Genomic DNA, 20,726 nt, shown 5'->3' with positions numbered 1-20,726 from the left:
TTGTGCGACGAAAAGTGGATTTATTTGGAAAGATGCTGCTCTACTAGTTATAACCGAGGTATAACCGATATGCACGTGGTGGTAAATTAGTTAAAAAATATATACTCACCTATGAGATTGTCCGTTAAACGCAGCCCATACAAATTTGGTAGCGAGGCGAACGACGCGTTTGAAATATCTGTAATCTTATTCTCTCCCAGATCCAACGTTTTGATGAGATTCAACGCTCCAATAGCTTCCGGAACCTGGGTTAACTTATTCCCCGAGAAATTAAGATCCATCACATTCGAACAATTTTTAAAGCTGTCCACCCCAACGGTCTCAATTTTATTGTTGTCCAACGCCAGGAAGGAGAGAACTCCGAGCCCGTTGCAAATGAAGGTGTCAATGACTTTGAGTTGGTTATGTGAAAGTAGCAGCGTGTGAATATTATACATTCCGGAGAACGCATCCTCAGTCACGGTAGATATCATGTTGTTCTCGAGTGAGAGGACTTGCAAGCTGTACAGGTCTCGGAACAAGACCGAGTCAATTCGAGTCAGCTTGTTGTTGTCCAGTCTTAAAATTACGAGTCGCACTAAACCTCGAAAAGTTTCACCAATCACCCACTCACTCGTTAACTCGTTGCTCGAAAGGTCCACCACAACCAATTGTTCCAACCCGGTCAAAAGTCCCGGAGCGAGCACACTTAATTGATTCTTTTGTAAATATATTTCTTGCAGTTGACGATTGTCTTTGAAAAACTCTGGCTGAAGGGAGGACAGTTGATTCCCCGCTGCGGAAAATATTTTTAAATGGTTCAAACCCAGTAGGGCTCTCTCGGACGCACTAGTGATGGAGTTTCCATCAATTCTGAGCTCCTCCAGTCGACTAACAGTGGAGAAAGTGGCGGGCGGAAGGAGGTTGAAGTGGTTATTTGAAAGGTCTAGAATTCGCATTTGATTCGCACAATTATGAGGATTCGTAGGATCTTGTATTTGTATTCCGATAGAGCGAAAATCTCGTAGCCCGGAGCCCGTGAGATTGAGGTAATTAAGGGAAGGGAGAAAGCAGAGAAAGTCGTTTGGTAGCGAGCTCAGACTAGTAGTGGATAAGTCGAGGTGACGAAGTTCTGGAAGTCCTCGGAGTACGCCAGGCTTGATCTCTAACATGGCTGGAGAGGATGATCGCACATGAGATGATGATGACCACGGAGAATGACTAGTGTGAGCACGGAGTGTAAAATTTTGCAAATATGGGAGGTACCCCAAGGCGCCAGGCGTGATGCCAGCAATGCGACAATTTTCTAGGCGCAAATCACGCAGGTTTGGAACTGTAAAAGGTGAAAAAGTGAGAGAGAAAAAAATATTATTAGTTCTTTTTCCAGTAATTGTGAAAATCGAGCCATAATTTACAGTGAAAAGAAAGTAGGAGAAATTACCAGCCATGAATACCCCATGGGAGAGGACAAATCCCCCACCAGTGTCCCCGCCTGCCACTTTTAGCGAAGTCTTTTCACTCCCAAAATAGCTGTCGACTTGCAGCTCTTCCTCTCCGTCGTCCCCTCCTCCCAACTGTTTATTATCTACGCTACCACTCGTCGTATGAACATTATCACTACATTGGACCCAGAGGGATTTTGCATGCTCGGGTCCGGCCTGTGGAAATACAAAACGTTATAGAAATGCCCCACTGGCCAGCAATCTGTCTCCGCTAATAATCGGATAGTAGATAAGTACATATCCGGGTAGAATTAGAGTCAGTTCTAAACTTACCCCGTGCACCTCTTCCTCCACGATCAAGGTGTTTCCCGGATCCACATTACATTTTAATCGTTCAATGTCTTGATACAGGTCCCACTGGCATTGCGGTGGGTGTAACCCACTCCCAGGGCGGATTATAAATAGGAGCAGGGTAGCCACCACTACGGGGATTAATAGGGGAAATGTGAACACATGATTTAGATTTCTCTGCTGGAATGACATTTGCGGTTTTCTTCTTCTACTGCGCTCCTTTTCGGGGGAATCTATGAGGCGAAACGTCGGAATTGGAGTCAACATTATTGGTGTCGTAGTGCTGCTACTGGGGAGCTCTTTTCTTCCCATTGTGAAGAAGAAAAAGGTTGAGATAAAATTCTGGAGAAATGTTGTCAGTGGTTTTGCAGATTATTGAGTTTCTTCTTCCACTGGTACGACTACCCGGGTAGTAGTTTCATCCTGCCCAGTTGTGCTTTGTCGATGGAGAAGTGGTATTAGTCGTCGCGGTCTTGTGGTGGCACTTTGTAATAGAACTCGTCCTTCTTCTTGCAAGTTTCTTTGATGCCTCCCCATGCTTTTCTTGCTTGGCTCTCTCTTGTTTTTGCGACACCAATTCAGGATCACATTTCCACTAACTCATTCACTTTGTGGTGGTTGAGTGTTACTTTTAATAAAATGAGTGAAAAAAAAACGCGCAAAGTAAACTTTTCCGGGTATCGCCTCCTCCTTCTCACAAACACTTATATACTTATAAAACTTGGCGAATTATTGATTATCGGTGGGTGGATGACGACGGCACACACACACACCAAGAAACCAAATGAAACTTTCAAAAAGTCCAAATTGCTTCTTAATCACTATTCTTGACTTGGGAATAATTTATGATTTTAATCAAATCGCAATCTGCCCCAGGAAAAATGTTTCATCGTAATCGAGTTAATTTTCACTGCTATCAGAAAACTTTCCCCAGCAAGTATTTCTTTGCCCCAGTTTTATGTGGCCTTCCACTACTGCCCAAGTAGGAGTGGATTTAGACCATTAGTCCTTTTCTTAGTGATGATGTGTGCAAAATATGAAACTATTCATTAAGCAGTCCTCCAAAGTCTTAAGTGTCCAGTAAGTGCGTTTTACTCCATGCGACGACCTCGTCGTTGTTTCTCTTTTTGTTGAGAAAAGGATGACAACACAAAAATACGAAAAGGCCAACCAAAAATTTGGGGAAAAGAACACAGGAACTTTGGAAGTTAAGATTAAGTCCAATTCCAAACACCTGCACTTTTCGAGAAACTCTCTGTTGTTGTTCACTTTTGTGTTGTGTTCACTTCTTCTTTGGCCGTAAGATTACAACTGACTAAAACCACACGATGCGGTATTATGTTATGGGTTGGTATTAACCAGCTTAAAATGTTATTCTCTCAGTCAGTACAAAGTGGGAAGAAGGTCTTTTCTCCCCTCTTTAAAATGTTTTACAGCTCTGCGGAGGAGCTCGAATGCGGACGCGTCCTTCCCGTCCAACTTGTACTTCCAGTCTGCCGGATTCCACTGGATTACCAGCAGTCGAGGTCTCTTTTCCTTTCTCCCTTTTTAGTCGGTCGGTGGTGGTGGGAGATGGTCGTAAGTTACGTATTTTACCAACCAACAGCCTTACTCGAAACGAATGAGGAATCAACTCATGAAGCAGTACGGACATACAAGTTCTGTTCTGTGGCGTTGTGTATAATACGGAGGGTAAAATTCTAAATAGCTCCTCTCGTCGTCTTTACGTTATACACTTTGTTGGTTTAGCAGCTTCAGGGAGTTGGTAATACTGGTCCGTCGGTCGGTCGGTGGGTCCTTCTTCTTCTGACCGTAAGTAAGAATCTTACTTACTTATTACTTGTGTGTAAAACTAAAAGAGAGAAGAGCTGTGTGGTATGGTGCAGTACTACTACCTTTTATTACGTCAAGAAAGGTGGACGCTTGGACTGCTTCTCTCTCAGAATCTGAATGACTGCTCACCACCACGGAGGAGTTCGTCTTCGTGATCTAGAATAATATTATTAAAAGAGATTAGACTTGATGAACGTGAACGTCTACGTATGTTGTGTAGTAAGTTTTGTGCTAAAAGGATGAGACCATACACATATAAATATATACGTACGGACGTGTATCTACATAGTGGGAACAAGTGGTGGACTTGCCTAGAGCATTTTTTCTTCTTTACTTACTCTCTTTATGTATACTAAATAATGACTAATGGCATGTAATTCTGTGCCATAGTCTACCTTGTTAAAAAGGTGGTTGTTAAAGATATTTAAGCTGTCGTAGGTGTAGTAGTAGGGGTGCGTGAATGTGTGGGGTATGCTTTGATTTTAGATTCCAGATTATCATTAATTTTCTTCCTCTTGCAAAGAAGGGTGAGTTCAATTATTTGAGGGATTAGGTTAGGGAAGAAGGAAATTGAGATTATTGAGAAATTGGGCATGAAAAATGCATTCTTTGCGTCTTATCCTCACACTTTATTGTGTGAATTCTTGAGAAAGAATGTTATTATGGAGGGAAAGGAAAATGCATTGCATTGCAGGTCAGGTCCATCTCATGGAGGTCGAAGTGGTATTATATTTCCAGAAAGTTTGGGTTTTCAGTAATTCTCACGTTTTTTTTATTTTCATCGTGTGAGAAAGTATTGAATTTTGGATTGAATAATATTTAGTAATAAAAATGACCAAACCTGAAATTGATACATTTTTATACTGAATTGCATTATATTTATGCAATGAAATGTCAGTGGGTTACAGGTTATAGGTTAACAAGAAAAGGAGGAAATGTGGATCAGTGACGAGTCGTCGGAATATTTCAAGTTTTAATGGCACAACGAAAAGATATGTGCTCGTCTTCTTCCTTTAAATTTGGATTGTTTTATTTTATGATGGGTCCAATTTACAAGTTCGTTCGTCATTTTATATTACAAGTAAATGAGGACGACGACGGAGAAAAGTTTTCCTAACCACACCACACACATAAAATCATAAATGAGTCATAAAATTAGCATTTTGGAAATTAAAAAGGGTTCGTTTATAGGCGATCGTTGATACTTTATGAGTTTTCTTCCAATATAACGGGTTGGTTTGGGAGAGGTCGACCTGAAAAGTTGGAGTCGTAACTTTCAGCCGAGAAGTTGAATAAGGTATAAGAACAAGAAAACTCATCATCAGAAACTCTCTCTCTGGCCATGGAGATGCTTCATTTACAAACAAAACCAGCCAAACCAAACCATCATGGAAAGATTCAGAAGACAAGTTTGTATATCCATACGTAAAGTTATGTCTACATTGTTTTAAGGGAGTTATGCACTCCTTAAACTAACTGGACCTGGTTTACCCTTCTGCATGCGAGATTGTCTTGTGTCCATAAAATAACAAAATAAAAATGGAAATAAAAAAAGTTTAACTGGTTTTAACCAACAAGGTTTCATTTCAACAACAAGTTAAACGTTCTTAAATGTGAACATAATATTGGAAATTGATGAGAAAATGAGACAAACTAAACGATTATACATACATACTTTCGATGTCTGCTGCCTTTTAGAGAAGGAGGAGGAGGAGGAAATTAAACAAGTAAAGCATTCACAGATTTCACAGAGTCCCTTCTGTTTTAACCCACGAGACTTTTCCCTGCCCATAACCAGCAAGTTCTGATTGTTTTAAATGCTTTCGCTCCGACAATTTCCTTGAAATAATAGAAATTCTCTGCGGACTCAGCAGCCAGCCAGCCAGGTCCAGGTCCAGATAGTTATTACCTAACAAAGTTATGAGCAGCGGTCCAAAGACCTATGCCTACTGTTTAGTATTTAGGTCTAACCCATATCTGCCGACAGACCTGAAGAAGAGGAACAATGTCTTAGGTTAGTTCAGCTCCTACGAAGGAAAATTCCAGGGGGAACCATCCAATCGAAATTCCGACTTTGTTCTTCTTCTTCTTCTTCGGTCTCACTTTATGACCTGAGACTGCTCCATTGTACACTCTTCTGTTCTCAATTACCTTTTCAAGCATGGCAACATTAAGGAACCGACCGACCGACTTGTGAACTTTTAGTCTCCTGCTGTGACCCAACATCGATATTCGAGTAGTTTGGTGTTAAATCCAAGCGGTTTAGGACTTGTTACTTGGCAAATATGTGTGATACGACATGGATTAAGGAGAGGAGTCATTCCATAAAAAAGAACTTAAAGAACATGCATTTTCTCCATTTTTTAGCAGCGACGGAAGGGTAAAAAAATATAATTATGTCAGCATCGGAAAGGAAATGTCTTTCTCTGTGGACTTGACGGACAAGTAAAATTGGTCCAAATTCAACCTTTGTAGTTTTAAGGGAGTAAAATAATTATCCAAAAACCAACTCATCGCTGACATTACCATTAAATAACATTACTTTGTTGTTACAATGCACTTTTTGTTTGTTATTATTACGATATTATACGGCGCGCAGGTAGGTAGGTAAGTGTTTCGGTATATGAAGAGGTACTCTAGCGCCTTGACCATCATATAGCGTTCCTGTACCGTCCCATTGTTCATATCACACTGCTTAAGGGTGGAGACGGAAGAACATAAATTAAATATGGTAACTGCCAAAATGATGATGAAGGGTTAACGATGGGTTTTAGTCTCAGTTGTCAGCATCAAGAAAAACTAATAAATGGTTGGCGATGGCGAAGGTTTTCGGTGTATATTGCATGCAAAGAAAGTTACAAAAAGTAGGTAGGGTCGTCTCCGCCGCTTATATTCTCCATATTACACAATAACATTGTTTTTAGTAGAAAAATCCAATTCCCCACCGGCAGCCAAGCCACACTGACATATAGGTAATCGCATGTACACATTGCAGTGGTTGCAGTATCGGGTAGTATATGTATACAACACGATGAAAGAGTACTTATTTAACCATGGAAAGGTGAACGCCAGTGCCACTACCAGTTTCTCTCTAAAAGAATAAAAAAGGTAAAACAAATATTTGACTTGGATCTACCTGAATGACTAGTGACTCTCTTCTGGGATGGGCCACGAAACATTCTTCTCGGTAAAATGCCAGCCAGCCAGATAGGCCAACAAGTTACGTTGCGTCAATGCGAGATAAGTCAAACGCTGGCTGCATGTTTTTCACCAAAAGTGGCATAAACGAGAAATAGGAAATATTTAATATTATGAAAAGTTGACAAGACCCGTCTCCTCGTCTGACACTGTGTTATGGTTTGTATGAAAAGTGAGTGAAGTGCATACATATGCTTTGGTTGCTTTTATTGTGAAAATGTAATCTGTAACGTTACATAAATTCATTTGAATAATTTAAGCAAATCGAAAAAGTTTCTAAAAGTGGGCATATTAAGAAAATGCATTTCTTTGGCCATAAATATTTGCATATTTGGCTCTCATGCTTTTTTGCAGTAGGTATTTATACACGCCAGATAAAGCATGATTGACGGATGCATCCTTTCGTGATGGTGATTAACGAGAGGAGACCTCCCATTTCTCCAAGTTCACCTCGTTTAATTCATATTTCACTTTTTGGCATATTTGGAATTGAGCATTTAGATATTCGCCCTCCTCCAAGTTTACTAACTCGGAGGCCATTAACTAACTACTACCTGTTGTTGTTGTAATAATCAAAAGTCACCTTTTGGCCTAGAGGAAAGATCCTCTCTTCTCCTCCGCTAGTCAAATATTGGCTTTTCTCATTTTTGTGCATTCTCTCATCTCAATTCACTTCACTCCTTGTTAAATTCTTCTTCTTCTCGTGAGTGAAATGAGACTCGGGGCAAATATTGGGTTTCGCCTCTAATTTTCTTTTTTCTCTGGTGGACAGTGATAATATTATGTGCACATCTACTTAGAAACACATTATTACATCTCCACTCGTCAGCTCGCACTTGAATCGAGAGAAGACTTTTATTGCTCACTCGTATACTTTGTGGTGCCTTCTTTTGTCTTGTGTCGCCTTTATTTGCGCTTATTGGTGACTTATCGGTTGACTTTCAACCTTGTCAATAGTAGACTCTGGATATGTCAACAGTGAGTAAATAATGGTAAAATTGAAGGTACCATTGTACAAATTAAATAAAGGTTAGGTGAGTATTGCTCAAGTGGAGCCGGTACTGTATGTACACCTGTTTGAGACCTTTACCAAATTATTCATGTCATTGCACCTAATTAAAGTTGGATTACAGTTAATTGTCAAATATTTGTATGTCCCGTCATAATTATATTGACACAGGCCGCAATTTTCCCATTTATTTGGTGAAAAGCTATTTATAAAGTCGCTATTAAGAAGAATTTCATGTTTACAAATATCATTTACTTCTTGGATGCCATTACGAACCGCAGAAGAAATCGCCACCTCATCACGTTGACATTGTCACTTGTCGCCAAAAGCAAAACAAAAAAATACCACCACTCGCGGAATGGATACTTGTCATTATTGTAAATGGAAACTAAAAGTGGAAAGAAATCGTGCATTTTCTGCATGGAAATGTCAACCCTTTCGCCTCACAGTGGCCGCGGAAGGGTGGGAACAATGTCCCCACGGTTGTTCAATGTCCCCATCATCTGCCCATGTTATATAAACCCCTCCCTCTCCTATCCCACAATGTTAATGTCCCCACGGCTTCCGCGGCCACTGTCGCCTCAAATGTTATTCCTGCAACACGCTCACTCCTTCTCCCAGAATGTAGTTTCCAGTTTCGTTTCAAGTTTTGCTTACAACCATCCATTGCGTTTGTTAAGGTATTTACAATTAGTTTGTTGGCTGAGTGAGTGACAGAAGTCGTGAAATTTACATGAAACGTAATGAAAGGAAATGGCAAAGTTAAATGGGAACAGGAGACAAGAGAAGAGGGAGACTTGGTGGTAATAAGTAAGTGCTGACAACCAAGAACCAAACCAATGGCTCTCTCCGTGGTTTCCGTACGGATTAAAATTACTAAAGCTCTGTGTTACTAAAGTTTGGGAAGAGAGTGACAGTGAAACACTTTGTTTACTTTGCAGCTTTGCCTCCTCGCCATGTCTTTAACGATCCTCTGGAGGAACGAACGAGTGACACAAATTCGTTTGATGGCCAATGCGAAAGTACAGTAGTCGTTGAAAACTATTTACATCGAGCCGCGATGCAATTACCACGAGTCGCTGTGTAGTTTTCCAATTTTTATACAATTTTAGACAGAAATTGCTCCATCGTACAATAAAAAAAGTCACCTACACAATTACCTGAAATATTTAATATCTGTTGAATATTATACATACGTTTGCGTATTAAGAAGCAACTTTATGCAATATAACAACAACTACTACAAAGAAAGTAGGTTAATGTATTGCAGTCTTGTATGCATCACTTCTTCTATTTTCATTTTATTTTCCTCGTAGTAAAAGGAATACACATTCATTGAATTTAATGGAAATTTCTTAAATTTATATGTGCCTGTTGGTTTGTGGCGTGGCGTTGTTGTGATACTCGCACGAATGAAAGACGAGTATGTTGTCTTCTCAGGTTTTAATTAAGGAAAGACCGGAGGAAGAAGGAGAGAATCTTGAGAATTGTATACGTAGAAAAGAGATCGTTTACATTTTTAAGTCCCATTTTGCAACAAAATTACGTTGCATTGTGAAGCTAATTGAATTGCGGGTTCCTTTCTGCTGTGTTGAAATATATATTCATTTCTAATAAGTTCAACGTAGCAAATAATTAAATGAAAAAATACTTACTACGTAGTAACCTAATACACAATTTCTGTCCAATCGACCCAGACACGAAGTCTAATTACCTTCCACACTGGAGACCAAATGTGTCACTTGCTCAACAAAATTGATTGGCTACTTATTTAGCCCATTAAATCGCTGTTGGTTATATCACGCTGATTAAATCCGCTACTAAAACTGAGGAAATTATCGCCCCCTCCGCTAAACGATGACACAGGAGGAGGAAGTCACTGGCAAAATTGAAACGTGCAAAGAAAGATACAGTTTTTTCTCTCGTGTGTATTGCTGAGATGAGATGCAAATGTAACGTGATCCAATCTCGGTTGTCCAATAAAGCTGAAAAGATGAAAGGAATCGGAGAGTATTAAGAAGAGTCAGCCAAGCATTATTATTTCTTTTCGACACCACCGTCTCAGTCTCCCTCAAGAAATGGGATGTGTTGCAGGCAGGCCATGATTTGGTTCGTTATTGCCACTAGTGAAGAAATTCATGCGGGATGTCATTACGACTTCTCATTTGATTTGCATTACGGCACGAATATCATCACTTTTCGTAGAGAGCAAAATTTCTACTTTTTTATTCCGCTGAAAGGTATCATGTCCTGTATTTATGTTAGCCTTTTAAAGTGAGTAAATGTACGACTCTCTAACGTGGCATCCCTTTTATGTCATATTTTACTCATATATGAAACTAAGCAGTAATTTGCATTTATATCTGCAACTTATTGGATTCTGCATCTCATTCCTTTTAAAAGAATAGAATGTTTCAGTGTAAATGTGAAATTACTATTTTATTTAATAGGGCACATTGTACGTACGTTTTTGTATTTTAAAAAAGTTGGCTCACAGCCCCACTTTATTACTTTAAAGATGTGTCAGCTACCCGTGGCGAAATTGTATTGGATTTGAGAAGAAGGGGGTGGCATGGATGGCATGATTCTGTTTGTTGGGCAATGATTTTGTTTGATTCTTTCCTATTTATTGCGTATTTTTCGCCCTCTTTGTATTCATTCTTATGGATTTGGATATGGATTTGTATGGATGGATATGTTTCTCGTCGTATATTGGATTGTGTTCCGAGAGGCACAATGGAAACGCAGAAATTGATAGACCCGTCATCTCCTCTCTGAATATATATTTTTTTTATACTGGTGCTCCTGATCTCGTAGCGTATTTCTCATCTCATTTCAACCATAAAATTTTTTATTCAGCCGAGGAATGGCAGGTATTAAATAGGTGTGAGGAGGAGCGCACAGACGAGGTGTAAATAAAAAATGAAATCCCAAAGTTAAAATTCAGAAGGAGTAAATAAATAAAAAAAACCGTATCAAATCTCTTGGCGATTTTAATCTCAGATTTAACCAACTTGGTTTGGTCCCTTGAATTGGAGCACAACAATTATTAAACTGGGATCGAAAAGGAAGACCTAAGAAAGAATCCATGTGACAACGTGATCTGGCCTCGGAAAGGCTTAAGTTGTATATATTTTTCCATTGTGCCCTGTAATATTATCCGTGTTGGAAAATTGGCTTGGTTAGTAAGACAGGATTACGTGGGGATGTGTAGTTCTCTGGATGAATCCTTTCTCCAGAGGTCTTTTCCTACCAAAGGCGCAGAGGCGTATTCATGGGAAAATCTCTCTCTTGGCTTTTATCATCATTGTGATCAAATCAAATTGAGATCAGGTCAGATTGGGTGTAAGAGTAAAAATTCAAAGGAACCAACAAGCCTACTTACTGCATACTACGTGCATACCACGGACGTACGAATGGCCGGGAAGATGGTCTCCTAATTTCTTTCCCCTTCTATTTATCACTTTCGTCATCTTATCATCGACCAATGCGTATAAACCGGCTTAGTTTATTTTATTATTTACTTTTTATTCAGCCCCACAAATGATGGACAAGCCGACTTATCAGCAGCATTGCGTAGGTATGTACATACACCCTTCCACTTCCAAGGATCGTGTCGTAATAGGAAGAAATGCCTCGTCTTTCTCATCATCATGAACGTGACGTGCCACGCAATTAGCAAACATTATATGCAAGAAAGTGAAACTTTGTTCTGTATTTGTAAGTAGTCTGGTTTGGTTTTTGGGTGAGTTGAGGTAATGGGATGGTTATAGATGGTACATAAAATAGATAGGTGCTGTGTGTGGTAGTGATATTCTGGTAAGGCACACACACTTTGGTTGATTTCAAGGATGATAATGACAGTAATAAACCATTCATGAAGTAATTTGGATGGGGCCATGCCAGGAAGAGGTGCCCAATTAGTGTTTATCGTTGAAATGAAAAGTGGAAGAATTTCAAAGATATCTCAGTCACTCAAGCCACTTAATGGCTGGTTAGTTAGACACAGTTGTTGTCACTACTTTTACATACTTTCCTCTCCTGTCAAGTTGCAGACCGAGCGACCCAGTATGACTGCATGAGCTGTGGTTATCTATGTGTAGCTGTGTGACTAACAAACGCAACGGTCGCAGCCAATTTGTTACTAATATAATTTTTATAAATTGGGGATGACAGATTTATGTACAACGGTAAGAAAAAGAGTGGGGCGAACTAACGACTTGCCGGCATGCTGTTTAAGCAGATTCAATTAAAGAAGGAGTCCTTGTTGTTTGCCACTTTTTCCTCCTTAATAACGCCACAAAAAATAATAATTTTGCAACTTGGTTTTTAGAAATTACTATTATTTTTATTGTCATTTACTATTATTGTGGTTTTTTATGACGGGGAAGATTTCGTTATCAGAAAAATACAGAATAGGAAGACGCCAAAATTTAGGGCAAAACTTGCCAGCAAAAGGATTATTTTATAAATTTCACTGACATTGTCTTGCTTCTAATCTGCGATAAAGTGCGATACTATGATAAGTAGACTGAAATGTTGGGTGTTAGTGGTACTTTGTTAAATGAAGCGGGCGCTGGTCGGTCACTGTATTTCTTGGAGTGAGTCCATTACATTAAGGAAAAGTAAGTAGAAATAACATTGCATTACAGATACTACGTTCCGCTACAACGGTCCACATTACGTACGTAGGCCTGCCATGTATTTTGCCGGGAGTTAAAGAAGAGATGGATGAATTGGGTGTGGCCTTAGAAGAGGTTCGTTTGGCTGCTGCTTTGTGTTTCCCGGAGTTGAATTAAATGAAGTTTCTCTGTAATAAAGAGGAGAGACGGGCGTCCGATAACAGCGGCGAGATAACGTACCGGGAAAAGGATTAGTTCCGACTTGCTTTTCCGCCTTTGCCCACACAACCAACTTTACTTTCTGGCTAACAAACTTCTCAAATATGTATGTACAACGAAACCACCCACAAAAGAAAATTCGGGTATTATAATATGTACTAAACAGAACCAATTTAAGATGGATGGTTGGTTAGCATTTGCAAATAATCAGTAAGGCTAAATTTTGATTTCCAGACATTATCAATGCTTGCAATTCTCTCTTTTTTCGCAATAATGGCACACATTTCGATCCATTCACCTACTAAACATATGAGCCCGAAATTGTGTAACCGAATAAAGGCACGAGGCACAACATAAATACGCATCATTATTTTGTGAAGACTCGATCTTCTACAGATTTCGTTTCCTCTCATTTTCTCACTAATAGCGAACGTAACTGACTACATACTTTGTTATCCGCTCTCTTATGGCACTTACAGTAGATTGATTTTGATTCCAACTTTGGCCTACAAAACTGCCTTATTTGGACAATTTCATCTCACTCGTTCACTACTCTCTACTTACTTTTACCCAAGACAGGCGGAGGAGGAGGAAGACGATATTTTGTAGCATTATCATCATTACTACACACACACGATGTTTTGCTGCTGCTTGTTACTTACGAGTTGCAAGTTACTTTGCTGATACAGCAAATAATGAAAAGTGAGTGCTCCTGTGACTCTAAAATCGACGAGCATACATGAAATGACTCGATAGAATTGCGATGATTGTGATGTGATACTACACACTTCTTCCTCCTCCTTCGGATTGAATTGAAACATTGATGGTTTGGGGCCAAGCCAAAGTAAAGTAGATTTGATCTGATGGAAGTGATGTTGTTGATGTTCCGTTGCTCTAATAAAATAGAATTACTTACAACAGCTCCTACTCTCCCACAATGGAAGGCTTCATCAAAATCGAATCGGCAAAATGTGCCTTGTACACATTAATAAATGAGAAGTGGCAGTAGTGAGTCGTTCTAAGTAAGCTGTAGGATTGAGTGGCAGACTGACTGACACTTTCCTACTTTTTCGCATTCTTTTTTCCTTCCTTCTTCTGCTGCTGACCAATAAATTATGGATTTGCAAATTTTTTTTTACAGCGCAACATCTCTGTTAAGGAGAAAAATAACAAGCTTTGAAAACTTTATTGGGCAAGGATACGTTAGAAGTTTTATTTGCAAATAAATTGTAAAAGGAAATTGCTCCTCTGCTGCAAAATCTCTGAAAGTACTTACTTTTTGCAATTTTATGTGAGTATGTGTACAGGTAGAGAGTGACTTTAAAAGTAGCATAATCTCTGGGGACGGTGACCACAGATTTTTTGGAGCGATTGCCAGACGTACGCAGGGTGTAATAATAATCTAAATTTTTACTCTCTCTGTGGTACAAGAAGAATCGTACATATTTGATATCAGCGGAAATTTGATCCTAACACACATGCTACCAAATCAACCTCAAGATTTAATACCTGCCTCGATGTCCTCGATGTGCTACATAATATGACTGCTTTGCTAGGAAGGAGTCACATTACAAGGCAGTCAGGTTCCTCCCAGAATTTTACGCACTTTCAGTAAAACAGTAAAAAACATGTTTCCGTGTTTCGATTTAATACAAAACAGATAAGTAGTAAAGTGAATGTCAATACTTAAAGATTCTGAGAGATGGTTGTGTTCGTCTTCTCGGGTTGAGTTTAGTTTACGACCTTCCTTCCCATAAAAGATGAGACTTGAAACATTTTGGTCTTTCTTACTCGTTGCAGTCCACATTATGTATGTATGTGTACCCGCTAGAGGAATATATTTATTCTGTGCTCTACCTTTTACCCAACCTAACCCGGCAGACTTTTACTTTATCTTACTTTACAACGCTATTGAATATTGAATCGCATCGCATTACTTATTTCCCAGCAAGCTGCAGCAAGAATTTTTAGTCAGGTTCCATCCATCCACTAGAACCTTGTCCCATCTGGTTCGCATATATTTCTCTAAATTCTTCAATGTGCACTGCACACTGCTGTTGCCGATTATGCATAAATTATCTGGCTCACAAGTGCGTCTGAATGTGTAGCAATTTTATTGGTACAGATATTAAGCATAATTTATGTCACGGTTTAACTGAAATTATTAAATTAAAAGTTCAAAAGGATGCAAATGTCAAAACATGAGAGGAGCTTTAAACTCTGACTGTTTACAAACAAGGGTACTTTTTTTATTATTGAGATGCCGGTGAGATGAGATCAAGTTCGCTGCCTGGGTACATATTTAGTCGAGTGTCATAACTTCTCGTAAATTTTTAAGATGCATTTTGAATCCCATTCATTCGTTGAATACTTGTTGATGAAATATGAATGTCGGAGAGTATAAGGAGCTGTGGGTGAGTAATGTAATGTGACGCTGTTTGCATGCTGGATGGAGCAAAAGGTTGTAAAAATACCGAGTTTTGTGTCATTCATAAATTCCAAGGAAAACCAGCCATCACTATTTTATGAGGATATTCATACAGAAAAATACTGCATATTTGTTGGATAACCTACAAAAAAATTCAAGACTTTTAAAAAACTCTTGTTAACATTTCGTGTCGTAGAGAAATGTTTCTACAATTCTGTCCAATTAATAAAATGCACTCTTTTACCAAAAGTTGGGCCAAAAGTAATTAAAAACATGCCTTACAAATCCCTCGCAAAACAAGACAGCAACAACGTGCAGACAAATATGTACGTAAGTGGGTAAGATTCTTCAACACAAGTTTTCCTCTCTTGCAATAAAAACCCGTTACTTTTATTGAGCATGTAAATAATATTTGAATGTGCTTAGTTGCACCTTTATTAAGAAGGTATTCATTCGAATTTGTCTACCTGACCGATAAAATACATCCATCCATCCATCCCACTACTGCTGCACAACTCTTCGTAATAATCCGATGATCAGAGCAGAGATACGATTCAACTTTGATGCAGCAGAGTAACTTAAGTTGACCAACTTGTATGTACTACATATGCATGTAAAACTACCGAAACAACCAAGCCACATATGTACATACATGAATACATACGTACATAACATGTACATATCTGGCTCTCTTATGGATGGGATGACTAGGTTAGAATTTTTTAAATTGGTGATCAATCAGCCCACTTTTATTATTATTGTCTTTCCCATCATACATATCGACTATGCGTACCAAGAGGTCGAGTTTTATTACGGCAAGAAAGTAGGAAAACGATGCATGCACCGACGGAACATCTTCCATCTTCCTCAATATTCCTACTATTTTATTTATGCATTAAAGTGGTGGCGTATTAAGTAAATGCATCAAATAAGCAAAGTGCATATACTTAAGAATTAGACATTATCGTTGAAAATCATTGTTACAACTTTTGACAGGAATTGCACGCAGTTTTTTCTTTCCTTGTAATTTTTTGACCGCTACATTTCTTCCCGTCCATTAATAATTTTACAAATGACCTTCCCTCCGCTCGTCTTGTCCGTGTTATCAAGAGTTATTCTATTCCTTAATAGTCTGCATGCTCGTGGTGTTCTTAACGTCCTGCTGTGTGCTCTTGCATCTTGTGGTCGGGTCATTAATAATGTACGCACTCGCAAAAGTCAAGTTTAACTATGGGCAGGGTAACAAACGTTATTATGCAGAACGCATAATGCAAATTTATCTTACTGTATTCTTTCCGTGCTACGTACGCAAGAAGACTACGTACAATCATTCATCTAGTATTCAATTCATTTAAAATTCCTGAATTAAATTGTACCTACATGCGAATAAGTAAGTATTTAAGAGCATGACTGAGATGATAACGATATTATTATTGCCAAAATTTCGTTACTTTGCTTCGAGGCTACACAAAGGAGAACAGTTACACGTTTTCTTGCTTGTTTATACTCTTAATTCATTGATAGGTGGGTATGAACAAGACTGTTATCACCTTAACCAGAAAAAAAGTATCGCACTTCATCTTCACCACTTTCGAGGAGGACGACAACGAGAAGAACAAGGAATTAAGCAATGTCCACTTGAAACAACAAGTCTCAGGAGCACCACACTCACTCGTCGTCGTGTGGATGGAATTAAATAAAAAGTAGTGAATACTTAAAGCGAGAATCAGCAGGAGATTTGGAAGACCTGCTAATCCTAAGTGGTGGATGATGACAGGATTAAAAGGCGAAAGCGACGACGCTTAATAAGAAGTGCAACATGTTTTGTATCATTTTTTTCAGTGGTGGGATAAAAATTACGTAATGTCTTTTCTAACGAGAGAAGAAGTATATTATTATTGCTACAAATCACTCTAAAACTGAACGTGATGATGTTTTGTAACATACTTTTTTGTTATTATTATCATTACGAGGGCGATAAAAGTACGATTCAAGAAGAGCAGATATTTTGTCACCATATTGTAAAAAATGAAGCTTCTTCTTATACAATGTTCAGAAAATAATAAAAAAAATCTGCTGATATTACCAAACAAAACTGTACATGATGAGAAATGAGGGTGAGATTTGTGATATCATCTTGATTTCATTCAAGGAGGGAGTTGGCTGGCAGAAGGTTCTACTTTGTGTAGGTATTACATCTACACTTTGTGCAATCTTTGGCAAAAATCTGCCAAGTCAGGCTTTACATGCGTTTGATTTGGTCTGACCGTGCAGTACTTGTACTTGGTCCGTTTCATTTCATTGGCGTGGTCACTCACTCCTCTCTCAAACGTTAATATGTAAATGTAAATGGATGAATAAAAGTCGAGCAGATCGAGGAGTGAAGTGAGTGACTGGCTGTGACTGAAATTATTATTTTGATAAAGAATGATAAGTCGGAACTGAAAACACGGGAGGAAAACCTGACTAGTCTGACCTGGATTGTTCGCCAGTCACTTGTGGTGGTAGTGGTGGTAAAATACAATACATTATAAATCGTCTCCCTCTCTCTCTTCTCGTCTGCAGATTTAGATTAGAACAGAGTTAGCCAAAATGCTACACAATCAGATCAGGGCACTCGAGTCAAAGGTAAACGACAAAACAAAACACAATTTTTGCGGCAGCGCCCATCACAATATAACAACAATGCATAAGTAATCCGTTCATGAATCCATGTGGCAGCAAAGTTCGAGGCAAGTCAGTGTGCGATTTGGTTTGGTTTTTTCTTTATGGTGTTGTAGATGCAGATTGAGAAGGGATTTTTTTAGCTATTGTTAATAAAACTCTATGGATTATAGAGACGAATTTGGACCGGATTTAGTGGTAAATTCGGGCACGTAATGAAATTCAGTTTTAGGGTCATGAATGCGATGGTTTTTAGAGAAGCGTGTGCCATTTTATGATTCAGTTTGCAGATTGCAAAATGTTTGCTTCCCAGTTTTTAATTAATTTGCGCACCCAAGGATCTTCTTTAATAAGCTTTATATTCCTGCCTTCATTTAGTCAGTAGGTGAATTAAACTCGGTTAAAGGAAGTAATTTAGCAACAACATGAGAGAGAGGCCGAGAAGAGAGGAGTACATTGAATTTTGAAATCTGAAAGGAAATAAATTACATTCTCTGAAAGCTTTAAAGCTCTCCTGGGCCTGGAGAATTCCTAAAACTTGAAGGAAACAAGGAAGGCAACCTCATATACACCCAATGTGAAAATGTACGTGGTGCTGAAGAAGGTTAAACAAGGACAAAGGGAAGAAGAAGGTGAATGAAATTGAACTGAAACGTAAGTCAAGTAATTGCTAATGAAATGTTGTAGTATGCTAATGCATTTTGGTAGTCAACGGTCAACTACATCACATACTCATACACCAGCCAGATGCCATACGAGTTTTAGTATAAATGGTCTTTTGATATACTGCACACTTTCTTCCACATATATAAATTCTGCTCCTATTCCTATAGCCGCGGAAGCCGTGGGGACATTAACATTGAAGGATAGGGGAGGGAGGGGCTTATATAACATGGTCAGACGTGGGGACATTGCCCCTCTGTCCCCTCAAGCTTCCGCGGCCACTGGTCGTACAATAACACAGCGGTGGCGGAAAGTTAAGTGATTTGGCATTCCATTAGCCTCCAGCAGGAATATGTAGCCTGCACAATGTCAAGTCCGGCCGAGAGAGAAAGTTAATCACACCAACCAACAGGGCGACAACTGGGACTCACTCAGTCAATCCTGGCCTTCCGTGTGTCCGTCCACTGCTTAATGAAGGTGGACAAGTTCAGATTGGATTCGGACTTTGACTGTATAAATTATTGTGTTGGAATCTCCAACTGGAATTAAACCTGCACATGCAAATCTCTCTCTCTCTTTCGGCTTAATTTTGCTGATGGAGGCTGAACTACTGAAACTGTCCCACCCTTGTTGTTTACTCCTTTCAAAAACGGGAGGAGGGGACCGACACAAATTAAAATACCCAAAATGGACTGACAGAAGCGAAGTAGATTATAAATTGTCCCTAATTGAAACAGCATGATGTGCATGCACGGGTGAATAGCAGATCGACATTTTAGTTTACCAGAGTCGACCAAAAGTACGGAAATGAAATAAATTAGGTATAAAACTGAGACAAAAGGTGAACTCGAGAGAGAGAAAGTGAGTGATTTGTATCAACCGGGATGACTTCCTTCACAATATACGTAAAGTCTCCTTCTGGTTCTGGACAGTGGCGTCGGAAGTGGGAACATTGTCCCCCCAGAAATTCAGAAAAATCCTATCTTCCCCTATGTTAAAAGCCCCTCTAACAATGCTAAGGTCCCCATATGTCCCCCACCCAACTTCCACCGCCCCTGTTTCTGGAGAAGACTTAATAAAATCCCTTGCCCAACAAGGAAGACGAAGCTCCAAAGTACATCGACTCCTAGTTCAAATGACTCTGTGAGAAATGGGAGCAAAGATTTAAATGCATTTACCCATGAAGATGAGGACTCATGTAACTACTACACAGTTGCGAACTCGTATTTAAGATGTAAATAAAGATGAAATACCTTGAGTCAAGTCGAGTCAAGGAGATGTAATCCCCATCGTGGAAGAAGAAGTACAAGTACGGACTAAAAGTAATCTTTTGTAACTACTTCACTTTTGAGCTTGTACGAACTAGAGGAGGAGGAGGAGGAACTACGAAATTTCGTACATTATATGATTTAAATAAAAGGATTTGCACATTTTGCACAACATGCTATTCAGTTTTAGAGAAGGAAGAGGAAGGTAGTAATATAGGATAACTGTTCCATTTCACGACCTAAGAGTTGACACTAAATTTGATTTTACAACATCTTTACTCTTGTCCTCTTAAATTAAATGAGAAATTCTATTTGCTCTTGGAATTTGAGAGTGGATTATGGCAAGCAGGAGTAGTGCTTGCTTACATTTATTCACCCAAGAGTACTACATGAATCTTCACACTAAATTACTTGATAATGCTAAACACAAAGATACAAAAAATTAAGTGATACACACACACAGTCGACGTACATATTTCTGTATGTGCATAAAATACAAATAAATGTGCTGTGTAGACAAGTTCAAGGGAAATTAAATTCCAAATTCATATGCTGCACTGTACATACTTTCTTGGCTGCATGTTTTATTGTGCATTTCATATGCTTCTCTGTAGCTTGGATTTGACTAATGTTATTAGAAAACATAGAGCGAGAGGAGCTTACTCACGTAATGGATTGGTTGGACAAGTTTAAGAACCTCGTTCGATTGTGTGTATGGAGACGTGTTTTCTGCACCCGAAATGAGGTAATGCATAGTTTTAGTATTTACTACATTGTTGCAAACGTTGGGTAAAACAAGCGTGGATTAAACTTTATAAATTTATATGTTTGCAGAAATTATTGATTACTTAAGAATTGATTAAATTTTGCCTGCCTTAATTATTCTTGGATAGCGTAAGCATTATACAATTTTAATTTGATGTCGAAAATCCTATAGATATTGGAATTTCTTACGTAAATCATGCAGGCCCACGTATTTAAATAACCTGTGTCGTCCTTTACATGTAGCAGAAGCCCCAAAATTAAAAAATGTGAGGTTACCTACATACG

At 38.9% G+C, this 20,726-nt stretch overlaps 1 protein-coding gene across 1 annotated transcript in view; it reads right to left on the bottom strand.

Annotated features, from left to right (window-relative positions):
* LOC110853708 (toll-like receptor Tollo) overlaps window positions 1–20,726 on the bottom strand; it is a 53,031-nt gene that overhangs the window by 7,144 nt on the left and 25,161 nt on the right. The window contains exons 3-5 of the mRNA XM_022102018.2: window positions 1,755–3,761; window positions 1,421–1,637; window positions 110–1,312 (exon numbers count right to left, since the gene is read on the bottom strand). Coding sequence (XP_021957710.1) covers window positions 110–1,312; window positions 1,421–1,637; window positions 1,755–2,084 — 1,750 coding nt within the window. The 5' untranslated portion in view covers window positions 2,085–3,761. The remainder of the gene's footprint in view (window positions 1–109; window positions 1,313–1,420; window positions 1,638–1,754; window positions 3,762–20,726) is intronic.

Source organism: Folsomia candida, unplaced genomic scaffold (genome assembly GCF_002217175.1).
Source record: "Folsomia candida strain VU population unplaced genomic scaffold, ASM221717v1 Fcan01_Sc009, whole genome shotgun sequence".
NCBI lineage: Eukaryota > Metazoa > Arthropoda > Collembola > Entomobryomorpha > Isotomidae > Folsomia > Folsomia candida.
Note: the sequence above shows the minus strand (reverse complement) of the source record. Positions and strands in the feature narration are given on the sequence as shown.